General features: G+C 44.4%; 1 protein-coding gene across 7 annotated transcripts in view; it reads right to left on the bottom strand.

The window, feature by feature from the left end:
- Positions 1-19,021, bottom strand: part of LOC110534855 (protein Jade-1) — a 287,817-nt gene that overhangs the window by 93,423 nt on the left and 175,373 nt on the right. For 5 of the 7 annotated variants that reach the window (XM_036989745.2, XM_036989744.2, XM_090185916.1 and 2 more), the window contains one exon: positions 16,996-17,113. In XM_036989745.2, the coding sequence (XP_036845640.1) occupies positions 16,996-17,113 (118 nt within the window). Of the gene's footprint in view, positions 1-15,579; positions 15,783-16,995; positions 17,114-19,021 lie in introns of all 7 variants that reach the window. The other 2 variants (XM_090185914.1, XM_090185915.1) reach the window with 1 other exon arrangement.

Genomic DNA, 19,021 nt, shown 5'->3' with positions numbered 1-19,021 from the left:
TAACCTGACAGAACAAACTGAGAAACATCCCCACAACCTGACAGACCAAACTGAGAAACATCCCCATAACCTGACAGACCAAACTGAGAAACATCCCCATAACCTGACAGACCAAAATGAGAAACATCCCCATAACCTGACAGAACAAACTGAGAAACATCCCCATAACCTGACAGAACAAACTGAGAAACATCCCCATAACCTGACAGACCAAAATGAGAAACATCCCATAACCTGACAGAACAAACTGAGAAACATCCCCACAACCTGACAGACCAAACTGAGAAACATCCCCATAACCTGACAGACCAAAATGAGAAACATCCCCATAACCTGACAGACCAAAATGAGAAACATCCCCATAACCTGACAGAACAAACTGAGAAACATCCCCATAACCTGACAGAACAAACTGAGAAACATCCCCATAACCTGACAGAACAAACTGAGAAACATCCCCATAACCTGACAGACCAAAATGAGAAACATCCCATAACCTGACAGACCAAACTGAGAAACATCCCCATAACCTGACAGACCAAAATGAGAAACATCCCATAACCTGACAGACCAAAATGAGAAACATCCCCATAACCTAACAGACCAAAATGAGAAACATCCCCATAACCTGACAGACCAAAATGAGAAACATCCCCATAACCTGACAGAACAAACTGAGAAACATCCCCATAACCTGACAGACCAAAATGAGAAACATCCCATAACCTGACAGACCAAAATGAGAAACATCCCCATAACCTGACAGACCAAAATGAGAAACATCCCCATAACCTGACAGAACAAACTGAGAAACATCCCATAACCTGACAGAACAAACTGAGAAACATCCCCCTAACCTGACAGACCAAAATGAGAAACATCCCATAACCTGACAGACCAAAATGAGAAACATCCCCATAACCTGACAGAACAAACTGAGAAACGTCCCCATAACCTGACAGACCAAAATGAGAAACATCCCCATAACCTGACAGACCAAAATGAGAAACATCCCCATAACCTGACACACCAAAATGAGAAACATCCCATAACCTGACAGACCAAAATGAGAAACATCCCCATAACCTGACAGACCAAAATGAGAAACATCCCCATAACCTGACAGACCAAAATGAGAAACATCCCATAACCTGACAGACCAAAATGAGAAACATCCCCATAACCTGACAGAACAAACTGAGAAACATCCCCATAACCTGACAGACCAAAATGAGAAACATCCCCATAACCTGACAGAACAAACTGAGAAACATCCCATAACCTGACAGACCAAAATGAGAAACATCCCCATAACCTGACAGAACAAACTGAGAAACATCCCCATAACCTGACAGACCAAAATGAGAAACATCCCCATAACCTGACAGACCAAAATGAGAAACATCCCCATAACCTGAAAGAAAGAACAGAGAAACATCCCCATAACCTGACAGAACAAACTGAGAAACATCCCCATAACCTGACAGACCAAAATGAGAAACATCCCATAACCTGACAGACCAAAATGAGAAACATCCCCATAACCTGACAGACCAAAATGAGAAACATCCCCATAACCTGACAGACCAAAATGAGAAACATCCCATAACCTGACAGACCAAAATGAGAAACATCCCATAACCTGACAGACCAAAATGAGAAACATCCCATAACCTGACAGACCAAACTGAGAAACATCCCATAACCTGACAGAACAAACTGAGAAACATCCCCCTAACCTGACAGACCAAAATGAGAAACATCCCCATAACCTGACAGACCAAAATGAGAAACATCCCATAACCTGACAGACCAAAATGAGAAACATCCCCATAACCTGACAGAACAAACTGAGAAACATCCCCATAACCTGACAGACCAAAATGAGAAACATCCCCATAACCTGACAGAACAAACTGAGAAACATCCCATAACCTGACAGACCAAAATGAGAAACATCCCCATAACCTGACAGAACAAACTGAGAAACATCCCCATAACCTGACAGACCAAAATGAGAAACATCCCCATAACCTGACAGACCAAAATGAGAAACATCCCCATAACCTGAAAGAAAGAACAGAGAAACATCCCCATAACCTGACAGAACAAACTGAGAAACATCCCCATAACCTGACAGACCAAAATGAGAAACATCCCATAACCTGACAGACCAAAATGAGAAACATCCCCATAACCTGACAGACCAAAATGAGAAACATCCCCATAACCTGACAGACCAAAATGAGAAACATCCCATAACCTGACAGACCAAAATGAGAAACATCCCATAACCTGACAGACCAAAATGAGAAACATCCCATAACCTGACAGACCAAACTGAGAAACATCCCATAACCTGACAGAACAAACTGAGAAACATCCCCCTAACCTGACAGACCAAAATGAGAAACATCCCCATAACCTGACAGACCAAAATGAGAAACATCCCATAACCTGACAGACCAAAATGAGAAACATCCCATAACCTGACAGACCAAAATGAGAAACATCCCATAACCTGACAGACCAAACTGAGAAACATCCCATAACCTGACAGAACAAACTGAGAAACATCCCCCTAACCTGACAGACCAAAATGAGAAACATCCCCATAACCTGACAGAACAAACTGAGAAACATCCCCATAACCTGACAGACCAAAATGAGAAACATCCCATAACCTAAAAGACCAAAATGAGAAACATCCCATAACCTGACAGACCAAAATGAGAAACATCCCCATAACCTGACAGACCAAAATGAGAAACATCCCATAACCTGACAGACCAAAATGAGAAACATCCCCATAACCTGACAGACCAAAATGAGAAACATCCCATAACCTGACAGAACAAACTGAGAAACATCCCATAACCTGACAGACCAAAATGAGAAACATCCCATAACCTGACAGACAAAACTGAGAAACATCCCATAACCTGACAGAACAAACTGAGAAACATCCCCCTAAACTGACAGACCAAAATGAGAAACATCCCATAACCTGACAGACCAAAATGAGAAACATCCCCATAACCTGACAGAACAAACTGAGAAACATCCCCATAACCTGACAGAACAAAATGAGAAACATCCCATAACCTGACAGACCAAAATGAGAAACATCCCATAACCTGACAGACCAAAATGAGAAACATCCCCATAACCTGACAGACCAAAATGAGAAACATCCCATAACCTGACAGACCAAAATGAGAAACATCCCATAACCTGACAGAACAAACTGAGAAACATCCCCACAACCTGACAGACCAAACTGAGAAACATCCCCATAACCTGACAGACCAAAATGAGAAACATCCCCATAACCTGACAGACCAAAATGAGAAACATCCCCATAACCTGACAGAACAAACTGAGAAACATCCCCATAACCTGACAGAACAAACTGAGAAACATCCCCATAACCTGACAGACCAAAATGAGAAACATCCCATAACCTGACAGACCAAAATGAGAAACATCCCCATAACCTGACAGACCAAAATGAGAAACATCCCATAACCTGACAGACCAAAATGAGAAACATCCCCATAACCTGACAGACCAAAATGAGAAACATCCCCATAACCTGACAGACCAAAATGAGAAACATCCCATAACCTGACAGACCAAAATGAGAAACATCCCATAACCTGACAGACCAAAATGAGAAACATCCCATAACCTGACAGACCAAACTGAGAAACATCCCATAACCTGACAGAACAAACTGAGAAACATCCCCCTAACCTGACAGACCAAAATGAGAAACATCCCATAACCTGACAGACCAAAATGAGAAACATCCCATAACCTGACAGACCAAAATGAGAAACATCCCATAACCTGACAGACCAAAATGAGAAACATCCCCATAACCTGACAGACCAAAATGAGAAACATCCCCATAACCTGACAGAACAAAATGAGAAACATCCCCATAACCTGACAGAACAAAATGAGAAACATCCCAAAACCTGACAGAACAAACTGAGAAACATCCCATAACCTGACAGACCAAAATGAGAAACATCCCATAACCTGACAGACCAAAATGAGAAACATCCCATAACCTGACAGACCAAAATGAGAAACATCCCATAACCTGACAGACCAAACTGAGAAACATCCCATAACCTGACAGACCAAAATGAGAAACATCCCATAACCTGACAGACCAAAATGAGAAACATCCCATAACCTGACAGACCAAAATGAGAAACATCCCATAACCTGACAGACCAAAATGAGAAACATCCCATAACCTGACAGAACAAACTGAGAAACATCCCATAACCTGACAGACCAAAATGAGAAACATCCCATAACCTGACAGACCAAACTGAGAAACATCCCATAACCTGACAGAACAAACTGAGAAACATCCCCCTAACCTGACAGACCAAAATGAGAAACATCCCATAACCTGACAGTCCAAAATGAGAAACATCCCCATAACCTGACAGAACAAACTGAGAAACATCCCCATAACCTGACAGACCAAAATGAGAAACATCCCATAACCTGACAGAACAAACTGAGAAACATCCCCATAACCTGACAGACCAAAATGAGAAACATCCCATAACCTGACAGACCAAAATGAGAAACATCCCATAACCTGACAGACCAAAATGAGAAACATCCCCATAACCTGACAGACCAAAATGAGAAACATCCCCATAACCTGACAGACCAAAATGAGAAACATCCCCATAACCTGACAGACCAAAATGAGAAACATCCCATAACCTGACAGAACAAACTGAGAAACATCCCCACAACCTGACAGACCAAACTGAGAAACATCCCCATAACCTGACAGACCAAAATGAGAAACATCCCATAACCTGACAGAACAAACTGAGAAACATCCCCATAACCTGACAGACCAAACTGAGAAACATCCCATAACCTGACAGACCAAAATGAGAAACATCCCATAACCTGACAGACCAAAATGAGAAACATCCCCATAACCTGACAGACCAAAATGAGAAACATCCCCATAACCTGACAGACCAAACTGAGAAACATCCCCATAACCTGAAAGACCAAAATGAGAAACATCCCCATAACCTGACAGACCAAAATGAGAAACATCCCCATAACCTGACAGAACAAACTGAGAAACATCCCCATAACCTGACAGAACAAACTGAGAAACACCCCCATAACCTGACAGACCAAAATGAGAAACATCCCATAACCTGACAGAACAAACTGAGAAACATCCCCACAACCTGACAGACCAAACTGAGAAACATCCCCATAACCTGACAGACCAAAATGAGAAACATCCCATAACCTGACAGACCAAAATGAGAAACATCCCCATAACCTGACAGAACAAACTGAGAAACATCCCCATAACCTGACAGACCAAAATGAGAAACATCCCCATAACCTGACAGACCAAAATGAGAAACATCCCCATAACCTGACAGAACAAACTGAGAAACATCCCCATAACCTGACAGACCAAAATGAGAAACATCCCCACAACCTGACAGACCAAACTGAGAAACATCCCCATAACCTGACAGACCAAAATGAGAAACATCCCATAACCTGACAGACCAAAATGAGAAACATCCCCCTAACCTGACAGAACAAACTGAGAAACATCCCATAACCTGACAGAACAAACTGAGAAACATCCCCCTAACCTGACAGAACAAACTGAGAAACATCCCCATAACCTGACAGACCAAAATGAGAAACATCCCATAACCTGACAGAACAAACTGAGAAACATCCCCACAACCTGACAGACCAAACTGAGAAACATCCCCATAACCTGACAGACCAAAATGAGAAACATCCCCATAACCTGACAGACCAAAATGAGAAACATCCCCATAACCTGACAGAACAAACTGAGAAACATCCCCATAACCTGACAGACCAAAATGAGAAACATCCCCACAACCTGACAGACCAAACTGAGAAACATCCCCATAACCTGACAGACCAAAATGAGAAACATCCCATAACCTGACAGACCAAAATGAGAAACATCCCCCTAACCTGACAGAACAAACTGAGAAACATCCCATAACCTGACAGAACAAACTGAGAAACATCCCCCTAACCTGACAGAACAAACTGAGAAACATCCCCATAACCTGACAGACCAAAATGAGAAACATCCCATAACCTGACAGACCAAAATGAGAAACATCCCCATAACCTGACAGAACAAACTGAGAAACATCCCCATAACCTGACAGACCAAAATGAGAAACATCCCCATAACCTGACAGACCAAAATGAGAAACATCCCCATAACCTGACAGAACAAACTGAGAAACATCCCCATAACCTGACAGACCAAAATGAGAAACATCCCCACAACCTGACAGACCAAACTGAGAAACATCCCCATAACCTGACAGACCAAAATGAGAAACATCCCATAACCTGACAGACCAAAATGAGAAACATCCCCCTAACCTGACAGAACAAACTGAGAAACATCCCATAACCTGACAGAACAAACTGAGAAACATCCCCCTAACCTGACAGAACAAACTGAGAAACATCCCCATAACCTGACAGACCAAAATGAGAAACATCCCATAACCTGACAGAACAAACTGAGAAACATCCCCACAACCTGACAGACCAAACTGAGAAACATCCCCATAACCTGACAGACCAAAATGAGAAACATCCCCATAACCTGACAGACCAAAATGAGAAACATCCCCATAACCTGACAGAACAAACTGAGAAACATCCCCATAACCTGACAGACCAAAATGAGAAACATCCCCATAACCTGACAGACCAAAATGAGAAACATCCCCATAACCTGACAGAACAAACTGAGAAACATCCCCATAACCTGACAGACCAAAATGAGAAACATCCCCACAACCTGACAGACCAAACTGAGAAACATCCCCATAACCTGACAGACCAAAATGAGAAACATCCCATAACCTGACAGACCAAAATGAGAAACATCCCCCTAACCTGACAGAACAAACTGAGAAACATCCCATAACCTGACAGAACAAACTGAGAAACATCCCCCTAACCTGACAGAACAAACTGAGAAACATCCCCATAACCTGACAGACCAAAATGAGAAACATCCCATAACCTGACAGAACAAACTGAGAAACATCCCCACAACCTGACAGACCAAACTGAGAAACATCCCCATAACCTGACAGACCAAAATGAGAAACATCCCCATAACCTGACAGACCAAAATGAGAAACATCCCCATAACCTGACAGAACAAACTGAGAAACATCCCCATAACCTGACAGACCAAAATGAGAAACATCCCCACAACCTGACAGACCAAACTGAGAAACATCCCCATAACCTGACAGACCAAAATGAGAAACATCCCATAACCTGACAGACCAAAATGAGAAACATCCCCCTAACCTGACAGAACAAACTGAGAAACATCCCATAACCTGACAGAACAAACTGAGAAACATCCCCCTAACCTGACAGAACAAACTGAGAAACATCCCCATAACCTGACAGACCAAAATGAGAAACATCCCATAACCTGACAGAACAAACTGAGAAACATCCCCACAACCTGACAGACCAAACTGAGAAACATCCCCATAACCTGACAGACCAAAATGAGAAACATCCCATAACCCGACAGACCAAAATGAGAAACATCCCCATAACCTGACAGAACAAACTGAGAAACATCCCCATAACCTGACAGACCAAAATGAGAAACATCCCCATAACCTGACAGACCAAAATGAGAAACATCCCCATAACCTGACAGAACAAACTGAGAAACATCCCCATAACCTGACAGACCAAAATGAGAAACATCCCCACAACCTGACAGACCAAACTGAGAAACATCCCCATAACCTGACAGACCAAAATGAGAAACATCCCCATAACCTGACAGAACAAACTGAGAAACATCCCCATAACCTGACAGACCAAAATGAGAAACATCCCCCTAACCTGACAGAACAAACTGAGAAACATCCCATAACCTGACAGAACAAACTGAGAAACATCCCCCTAACCTGACAGAACAAACTGAGAAACATCCCATAACCTGACAGAACAAACTGAGAAACCGTCCTCACTTAACAGAACCAGTCCTACCACCGCAAGGGGGAAGTGCGTGTGGTTTCCCTGGTGGGCAGGTTGAGTAAACCCAATAAATCCCTCAGTCAACAACTTCAATATCTATAATCCCAGTTTTTGTGTAAACACCGAAAACACACCAACACACGCGCAAGTATTCACACATATGGATGCACACTCACACGCAACCACACTTTCAGTAAATATAAAACTGCACTAACATCTACTTGGACACACACACACACATGCACACACACACACACACACACACACATAGCGAGAGAAACGTAGCATGTGCACCCTGCTGAGAAACCGTCCCACAACGCAGAGGGGCTTCAGTCAGCATTTACAGCTGTGCGGTTGGCGGCTCCCCCCTCCATGAAGGCCCTTATTGTTGGGGGACATGGTTTACCACACTGCCGCTGCTTAGTGGAACGGGCGGCGTGCACGCCAGGCTTCCTCTCATGTTGGTTATAATATAGGCTGAAGTGTGGCGGCACTGGGGTGTACTGTACTGTGTGGAGCTACCACTGGCCTCCTTCCCTCACGCTTCCCCTAACATGGAGGAGCCGGACATGCATGAGAGGGCCTGAGTGGTACCTCACTGTGTCCTCCCGGTGGGTTGTGTTTCACACTGAGGCTACCCATGGTGTGTGTATACCCATCTGTCCATGTTGTTTTAAAAATCTGTTGTGTGGGTGTGTGCCTGAACACAGTGTCGGTAAGTGTTTGTGTGTGACTGTGAATAGGATAGAGTATATATTAATGAGTGATACTTTGGCTATTTGTGTGAAAAACTCATCCTCTGCAACAGTCCAACTTGGAGAGACATTTGAAAATATTGTTGTCAGTTCAGTTGCATTTCTCTCTCTCTCCTTCCTTTTCTCTGCTCTCTCTTTCTGTAATTTCTTCCTTTTCTCTGCTCTCTCTTTCTGTCACATCTCCTTCCTTTTCTCTGCTCTCTCTGTCACTTCTCCTTTTCTGCTCTCTCTGTTACTTATTTTCTGCTCTCTCTGTTACTTATTTTCTGCTCTCTCTGTTACTTCTTTTCTGCTCTCTCTGTTACTTCTTTTCTGCTCTCTCTGTTACTTCTTTTCTGCTCTCTCTTACTTCTTTTCTGCTCTCTCTGTTACTTCTTCTCTGCTCTCTCTGTTACTTATTTTCTGCTCTCTCTGTTACTTATTTTCTGCTCTCTCTGTTACTTATTTTCTGCTCTCTCTGTTACTTCTTTTCTGCTCTCTCTGTTACTTCTTTTCTGCTCTCTCTGTTACTTCTTTTCTGCTCTCTCTGTTACTTCTTTTCTGCTCTCTCTGTTACTTCTTTTCTGCTCTCTGTTACTTCTCCTTCTCTGCTCTCTCTGTTACTTCTTTTCTGCTCTCTGTTACTTCTCCTTCTCTGCTCTCGCTGTTACTTATTTTCTGCTCTCTCTGTTACTTATTTTCTGCTCTCTCTTATCTGCTCTCTCGCTCTGTCACTTCTCTGCTCTCTTATCTGCTCTCTCGCTCTGTCACTTCTCTGCTCTCTCTCACTTCTTCTCTGCTCTCTCTGTCACTTCTCTGCTCTCTCTCACTTCTTCTCTGCTCTCTGTCACTTCTTCTCTGCTCTCTGTCACTTCTTCTCTGCTCTCTGTCACTTCTTCTCTGCTCTCTCTCACTTCTTCTCTGCTTTCCCTGTCACTTCTTCTCTGCTCTCCCTGTCACTTCTTATCTGCTCTCTCTCACTTCTTCTCTGCTCTCTCTCACTTCTTCTCTGCTCTCTCTCACTTCTTCTCTGCTCTCTCTCACTTCTTCTCTGCTCTCTGTCACTTCTCTGCTCTCTCTTTCTGTCACTTCTCTGCTCTCTCTGTCACTTCTTCTCTGCTCTCTCTGTCACTTCTTCTCTGCTCTCTGTCACTTCTCTGCTCTCTCGCTCACTTCTCTGCTCTCTCGCTCACTTCTCTGCTCTCTCGCTCACTTCTCTGCTCTCTCTCTCACTTCTTCTGCTCTCTCTCACTTTTTCTGCTCTTTCTCTCCCTCACTTCTCTGCTCTCTCTCTCTCACTTATCTGCTCTCTCTCACACTTCTCTGCTCTCTCTCTCTCACTTCTCTGCTCTCTGTCACTTCTTCTTCTCTGCTCTCTTCAATTTGATTGCCTCGTCAGGTTCGCAAAGGGATTCGTCTTTTCGAAGTGTGTGATTAATTTCCTCTCTTCCTGGGCTTGCTCAGCTGCGGTATGTGTGTGTGAGGCACAGTGTCCCACCTCTTACCTGCGCTCGTTAGCGCGACACCACAGAGCCTTTTTCTTTCACACTTCCTCTCACGCTCCCTCAGCCCCAGAGTTCCCTCTCGACACAGAGAGATACACGGTCAGAGTTCCCTCTCGACACACACACAGAGAGATACACGATCAGAGTTCCCTCTCGACACACACACACAGAGAGATACACGATCAGAGTTCGCTCTCGACACACACACAGAGAGATACACGATCAGAGTTCCCTCTCGACACACACACAGAGAGATACACGATCAGAGTTCCCTCTCGACACACACACACACAGAGATACACGATCAGAGTTCCCTCTCGACACACACACACAGAGAGATACACGATCAGAGTTCCCTCTCGACACACACACAGAGAGATACACGATCAGAGTTCCCTCTCGACACACACACAGAGAGATACACGATCAGAGTTCCCTCTCGACACACACACAGAGAGATACACGATCAGAGTTCCCTCTCGACACACACACAGAGAGATACACGATCAGAGTTCCCTCTCGACACACACACAGAGAGATACACGATCAGAGTTCCCTCTCGACACACACACACACAGAGATACACGATCAGAGTTCCCTCTCGACACACACACACAGAGAGATACACGATCAGAGTTCCCTCTCGACACACACACAGAGAGATACACGATCAGAGTTCCCTCTCGACACACACACAGAGAGATACACGATCAGAGTTCCCTCTCGACACACACACAGAGAGATACACGATCAGAGTTCCCTCTTGACACACACAGAGAGATACACGATCAGAGTTCCCTCTCGACACACACACAGAGAGATACACGATCAGATATCCCAAACACAAGCCACCATCAACTGCATTGTAGGGCTGTGGTTGAGAGAAACAGACACAGGATGTACAAGTACATTACCTTCTCACTACATTGATACATACAGAATTACACTGCTGTGGCTTCCTTCCTGTGATAACCTGAACAAGGGTGAGTTCAGGACAGCAGTATGTGGCCCTGTTCTAATACTTTCAAAACTCACCCTTCTTCCGATCTTCCTTGTCCAATACCTTAAACATGTATCCTTTCCTCCTTGAAGTAATAGGTAATGGAATGGACCCTTCATAATGGATTAGTGAATATGTCAGGGTTCCATTCCCATATGACTACAAGGAAGGACGGAGGGAAGGATGCATGTGTAAAGTATTGGAACAGAGCCTGCCCCAGTGTCCCACTGCTGTAGAGGCAGATGGGCAGGACCCTCCCTGATTTGCAGTGCTTACAGGGACTGCTGCTCTTCAACTACGGCTGTGTTCAGCCCTAAAAGCATGTGACTCACTCGAGTGGCTTACTCTAAGGACTAGATAGACAGATACAGAGCAGTATTTTCTCCCTGTGGGAGCTGAGACCCAGACATGGCCTGCATCCTATAATGGCATCCTATTCCCTACATAGTGCACTTATTTTGACTTGGGGGGGGGTCTCCATGACTACCGCAGTGGCGGTCACGAAATTTTGTCGGCCGGTGATTGTCAAGCAAATAACTGTCGGTCCCACGGCAATTGACCGTTAATCAACATAAACACATTCAGCATCTCCTGGATCCACACACTGATGCAGACCTCTGGAATATCTACATTTTAAAAAGTCTAAGAAATCCATGTAATAAAGCCTACACCTTCACAATAAATCCATTCTTTATTTTAGACAGGTATAAAGAAACGTGATATGAACAAAATGTAGTCTATTTCAGAAGAACAGAATAGCATACTCTGAGTTGTCCTCATGTTAGGTCCTGATCTGGCTATGCCATGTCTGTGGGCTACACGAGTTCATTTAGCAGACAAGATTTGCTTAGAATTCCGTGGCATTATCTTACACTATTTTATAGTATGAAGAATACATTTGAACAAAGCTGAATAAAATAGAAATATGGGTGTCTTTTATACTGATAACAAGTCCAAACAGGTGTCATTAATACAGGTAACATGTGGAGGACAGAGGAGCCTCTTAAAGAAGAAGTTACAGGTCTGTGAGAGACAGAAATCTTGCTTGTTTGTAGGTGACCAAATACTTATTTTCCCCATAATTTGCAAATAAATTCATACAAAATCCTACAATGTGATTTTCTGTATTTTTTCTAATTTTGTCTGTCATAGTTGAAGTGTACCTATGATGAAAATTACAGGCCTCTCATCTTTTTAAGTGGGAGAACTTGCACAATTGGTGGCTGACTAAATACTTTTTTGCCCCACTGTATTAGGCTTTTTATTCACATAATAAGTACAGCAATGCACACACGGCAGTACGCTTTAAGCGCGAATGTTCCATTAGCGGGGAAACACAATTATTAAAAGTTATCACAAATGTGATTATGCAAGTAATGCTTTTATTATAAAGGTGAATTTGTATGGTGAAAATGATCTTCCCCCAACTTCAAACTCACACGCTGCATACGCTGTATGCCAGTTAGGCTCTACACCCATTGTAAAGCGGATTAATGTGCTTCCTTGTTTTGTGTTTTGGCCACTTTTTTCCTTGTTTTTAAAGTGTTTTGGCCACTTTAGTTGTGATTACAAACCTTATCAAAACATATAGGCCTATGGGCTAGGCTACATGAGGTGTGCTAGGCTACATGAGGTGGGCTAGGCTACATGAGGTGGGCTAGGCTACATGAGGTGTGCTAGGCTACATGAGGTGTGCTAGGCGTAATGCGGTGGGCTAGGCTACATGAGGTGGGCTAGGCTACATGAGGTGTGCTAGGCTACATGAGGTGTGCTAGGCTACATGAGGTGTGCTAGGCTACATGAGGTGTGCTAGGCTACATGCGGTGTGCTAGGCTACATGAGGTGTGCTAGGCTACATGAGGTGTGCTAGGCTACATGAGGTGTGCTAGGCTACATGAGGTGGGCTAGGCAACATGAGGTGTGCTAGGCTACATGAGGTGTGCTAGGCTACATGAGGTGGGCTAGGCAACATGAGGTGTGCTAGGCTACATGAGGTGTGCTAGGCTACATGAGGTGGGCTAGGCTACATGCGGTGTGCGACTATGATTAGAAATAGTCACACAAAAGAGGCATCGTTTCTTGCCTTAAGCTGGGCATCATTCACAAGTGATAATATATCATTCACAAGTGACAGGCTAATATTGTCACCTATTATACTATTATTAATTGAATCTTGTCTTTACATATACTAAATAATATGTGTGAAATTAGTTTTGATATAGAATGTACAATTATCATGCACCTGTCTCAAAACAGGGGCAGGGAAAAAAATACATGTTATCCCTTTTCCTGTGGTCCATTTTCATGCCAGCCAGGAAGGCTATACTACTGTTGTATAGATAAGCAATGTGCTTAATATTAGGAAAGTTGAGAAATAAATATAGTATTCCTAGCCTGTAGAAAGCGGATGGGATCCTCCTCTTTTTCTTAGCGGCCATCACTCTGTTTTCTCCCACAATTGCATAGCCTATAGAAATGTAGAGCAACATGATGTCATGGACTCTAATGAAGTATTTGATGTGATTTTCGATTGCATTTGCATTGATGTCAGAGGAATTAGAGAGACAATAGAGCCCTGAGTACAGGACATTAGCAACTGACCGTTAGCAAGTTTGGTAGGCTACTAATGACCATCAGTGGCATCAGAGCTTAGAGGAGCCTACAGCAATTATCGTGACTAAATGGTAATTAATTTGACTGCCTTCATGACTCATGTCCGCTGGTGTGCCAGTAATATGGTCACCGCAACAGCCCTGTCCTAGCCGTGTCAGAATCCTGGCTTAGGAAGGCCAACAAAAAGTCTGAGATTTCCATCCCCAACTACAACATTTTCAGTCAAGATAGAACTGCCAAAGTTGCAATCTACTGCAGAGATAGCCTGCAGAGTTCTGTCATACTATCCAGGTCTGTGCCCAAACAGTTTGAGCTTCTAGTTCTAAAAATCCACCTTTCCAGAAATAAGTTTCTCACTGTTGCCACTTGTTATAGACCCCCCTCAGCCCCCAGCTGTGCCCTGGACACCATATGTGAATTGATTGCCCCCCATCTATCTTCAGAGTTCGTACTGTTAGGTGACCTAAACTGGGATATGCTTAACACCCCGGCCGTCCTACAATCTAAACTGGATGCCCTCAATCTCACACAAATTATCAAGGAACCTACCAGGTACAACCACAAATCCGCAAACATGGGCACCCTCATAGATATCATCCTGACCAACTTGCCCTATAAATATACTTCTGCTGTCTTCAACCAGGATCTCAGCTATCACTGCCTCATTGCCTGCGTCTGTAATGGGTACGCGGTCATACAACCACCCATCATCACTGTCAAACGCTCCGTAAAACACTTCAGCGAGCAGGCCTTTCTAATCGACCTGACCCGGGTATCCTGGAAAGATATTGACCTCATCCCGTCAGTAGAGGATACCTGGTTGCTCTTTAAAAGTGCTTTCCTCACCATCTTAAATAAGCATGCCCCATTAAAAAAATGTAGAACTAAGAACAGATATAGCCCTTATATCCATCCAGACCTGGCTGCCCTTGACCAGTACAAAAACATCCTGTGGCGTACTGAATTAGCATCGAATAGCCCCGCGATATGCAACTTTTCAGGGAAGTCAGGAACCAATATACACAGGCAGTTAGGAAAGCAAAGGCTAGTTTTTTCAAACATCCTGTAGCACTAATTCCAAAAAGTTTTGGGACACTGTAAAGTCCATGGAGAATAAGAGCACCTCCTCGCAGCTGCCCACTGTATTGAGGCTAGGAAACACTGTCACCACCGACAAATCTACGATAATCGAGAATTTCAAAAAGCATTTTTCTACGACTGGCCATGCTTTCCACCTGGCTACCGCTACCCCAGCCAAAAGCTCTGCACCCTCCACAGCAACTTGCCCAAGCCCCTCCCCCCAGAGCCCGATAGTTGATGTTCTGAAAGAGCCTAAAATCTGGACCCCTACAAATCAGCTGGGCTAGACAATCTGGACCCTCTCTTTCTAAAATTATCCGCCGCAATTGTTGCAACCCCTATTACTAGCCTGTTCAACCTCTCTTTCATCGTCTGAAATCCCCAAAGATTGGAAAACTGCCGCGGTCATCCCCCTCTTCAAAGAGGGAGACACTCTGGACCCAAACTGTAACAGACCTATATCCATCCTGCTCTGCATTTCTAAAGTCTTCGAAAGCCAAGTTAACAACCAGATCACCGACCATTTTGAATCCCACCGTACCTTCTCCGCTATGCAATGTGGTTTCCGAGCTGGTAATGGGTGAACCTCAGCCACGCTCAAGGTCCTAAACGATATTGTAACCTCCATCGATAGAAGACAGTACTGTGCAGCCGTCTTCATCAACCAGGCCAAGGCTTTCGACTCTATTGGGGTGCCACAGGGTTCAATTCTCGGGCCAACTCTTTTCTTTGTATACATCATACCTGGTTAAATAAAAAATACAGAAAATACCTGACAAGCAAACTGATGTTTTTTGTGAGCTAGCAGCAGTAAAGAAAGTGAGTTCTGAGAAGAAGACGGCTGTGTGTTTAACATGAGAGCCAGGCCCCAGGAGAGAAAGAGAAGGAGAGACCGAGAGAGAGGGATGGGGACAGATACAGTATATAGAGAGAGTGGGGGGATGGAGAGAAAGCGAAAAAGCAATTGATAGAGAAGGAAAGAGAAAGACGGAGAGAGAGAAGTAGGGAGAAATAAAGGGACGAGGGAGAAGTCATCCCGTCATTATGATACTGACAGCCTCATCTTTCTCCATTTGAGGGTGCAGACAGAGGACCTGTCTCCATCCAAAACTGCACCTTAATCCCTTTATAGTGCACTGCTTTTGACCAGGGCCCATAGGGAATAGGGTGTCATTTGTGACGCATTCCCTGAAGCAGTGTTCCTTCACGGGGCTGTCTGTGTGTTTCGGCCCCTTCATTTCCATGTGTGAATAGCTATGGCTGCATAGAGCCGGGCGGCCAACACAGGCCCCTGATAGCAGTGAAAAGTGCCGAGTCAGGAGGTCTTAATACACAGCGGCGGGCTTTCGGGGCTCTGGAATGATGAACACTGCAAATTAGTACAGGCCTGGGAGACTCACACAACTCCCCGGGCCAACACACCGACACACGCACAAGTGCACACACACAACCGCCCATACACACACCCTTCCATTTCCACACAAACACAGGACCCACTCCAACACACACCTGAACCAACATAGCCTACTCCTCTTTCAAATGTTACAGACACACAGGGGAAGTCCTCGTACTCTCTAGCCTAAGCCCTTGACTTCAGCCAGTGTAATAGAGTGTAAGGACTGTCAGGCCTGTGAGTGTTACTGTGGGTCCAGTACTGGGGACAGACTGAGGACATGGACTACTATGACGACAGTACCACTCACATGACCGGCTCGGCTGTACTGAGGTCAGGGAGAGTAGGAGCTGTATGGTTGAAATGCCACCCTTGCCCTGTGGTGCCCTGGTCAAAAGTAGCGCACTAGAAAAGGAATAGGGGGCCATTTTATCGGCCTGTGAGGATAGAGATAGTCTACATTCTAGTCTTAAAGGTTACCTTCCTGTAGACCCAGAGCAGGACAGAATAGGGTGCTGTGTGTGTGTGTGTGTGTGTGTGTGTGTGTGTATGTATGCCACTCACCTCCAGCTAGGTCCTCCTCCAGCAGCTGGATCTGCAGGTGGAAGATCTTCTCCTGGAGGTCACACAGAGAAGTCTTCATCTTCTCCCGCCGCGTCACCATGTAGCACAGGTTCCTCACCTGATGTACAGAGGAACACACACAGTCCTCTGAACCATTATAATAACCAGGTTCCTCACCTGATGTACAGAGGAACACACACAGTCCTCTGAACCATTATAATAACCAGGTTCCTCACCTGATGTACAGAGGAACACACACAGTCCTCTGAACCATTATAATAACCAGGTTCCTCACCTGACGTACAGAGGAACACACACAGTCCTCTGAACCATTATAATAACCAGGTTCCTCACCTGATGTACAGAGGAACACACACAGTCCTCTGAACCATTATAATAACCAGGTTCCTCACCTGACGTACAGAGGAACACACACAGTCCTCTGAACCATTATAATAACCAGGTTCCTCACCTGACATACAGAGGAACACACACAGTCCTCTGAACCATTATAATAACCAGGTTCCTCACCTGATGTACAGAAGAACACACACAGTCCTCTGAACCATTATAATAACCAGGTTCCTCACCTGATGTACAGAGGAACACACACAGTCCTCTGAACCATTATAATAACCAGGTTCCTCACCTGATGTACAGAGGAACACACACAGTCCTCTGAACCATTATAATAACCAGGTTCCTCACCTGACGTACAGAGGAACACACACAGTCCTCTGAACCATTATAATAACCAGGTTCCTCACCTGATGTACAGAGGAACACACACAGTCCTCTGAACCATTATAATAACCAGGTTCCTCACCTGACGTACAGAGGAACACACACAGTCCTCTGAACCATTATAATAACCAGGTTCCTCACCTGATGTACAGAGTCCTCTGAACCATTATAATAAACAGGTTCCTCACCTGATGTACAGAGGAACACACACAGTCCTCTGAACCATTATAATAACCAGGTTCCTCACCTGACGTACAGAGGAACACACACAGTCCTCTGAACCATTATAATAACCAGGTTCCTCACCTGACATACAGAGGAACACACACAGTCCTCTGAACCATTATAATAACCAGGTTCCTCACCTGACGTACAGAGGAACACACACAGTCCTCTGAACCATTATAATAACCAGGTTCCTCACCTGATGTACAGAGGAACACACACAGTCCTCTGAACCATTATAATAACCAGGTTCCTCACCTGACGTACAGAGGAACACACACAGTCCTCTGAACCATTATAATAACCAGGTTCCTCACCTGACGTACAGAGGAACACACACAGTCCTCTGAACCATTATAATAACCAGGTTCCTCACCTGATGTACAGAGGAACACACACAGTCCTCTGAACCATTATAATAACCAGGTTCCTCACCTGATGTACAGAGGAACACACACAGTCCTCTGAACCATTATAATAACCAGGTTCCTCACCTGATGTACAGAGGAACACACACAGTCCTCTGAACCATTATAATAACCAGGTTCCTCACCTGATGTACAGAGGAACACACACAGTCCTCTGAACCATTATAATAACCAGGTTCCTCACCTGATGTACAGAGGAACACACACAGTCCTCTGAACCATTATAATAACCAGGTTCCTCACCTGACGTACAGAGGAACACACACAGTCCTCTGAACCATTATAATAACCAGGTTCCTCACCTGACGTACAGAGGAACACACACAGTCCTCTGAACCATTATAATAACCAGGTTCCTCACCTGACGTACAGAGGAACACACACAGTCCTCTGAACCATTATAATAACCAGGTTCCTCACCTGACATACAGAGGAACACACACAGTCCTCTGAACCATTATAATAACCAGGTTCCTCACCAGACGTACAGAGGAACACACACAGTCCTCTGAACCATTATAATAACCAGGTTCCTCACCTGACATACAGAGGAACACACACAGCAGAGAAATGGCCCATTAAAACCACCCAGCTTCCCTCCCTCCCACTCTCTCTGTATTCAGTCTCAG

This window comes from Oncorhynchus mykiss, chromosome 10 (genome assembly GCF_057628025.1).
Source record: "Oncorhynchus mykiss isolate SJ-2025 chromosome 10, ASM5762802v1, whole genome shotgun sequence".
Classification (NCBI taxonomy): domain Eukaryota; kingdom Metazoa; phylum Chordata; class Actinopteri; order Salmoniformes; family Salmonidae; genus Oncorhynchus; species Oncorhynchus mykiss.
The sequence above is the reverse complement of the archived record's forward strand: the minus strand, read 5'-3'. Positions and strand labels throughout refer to the sequence as shown.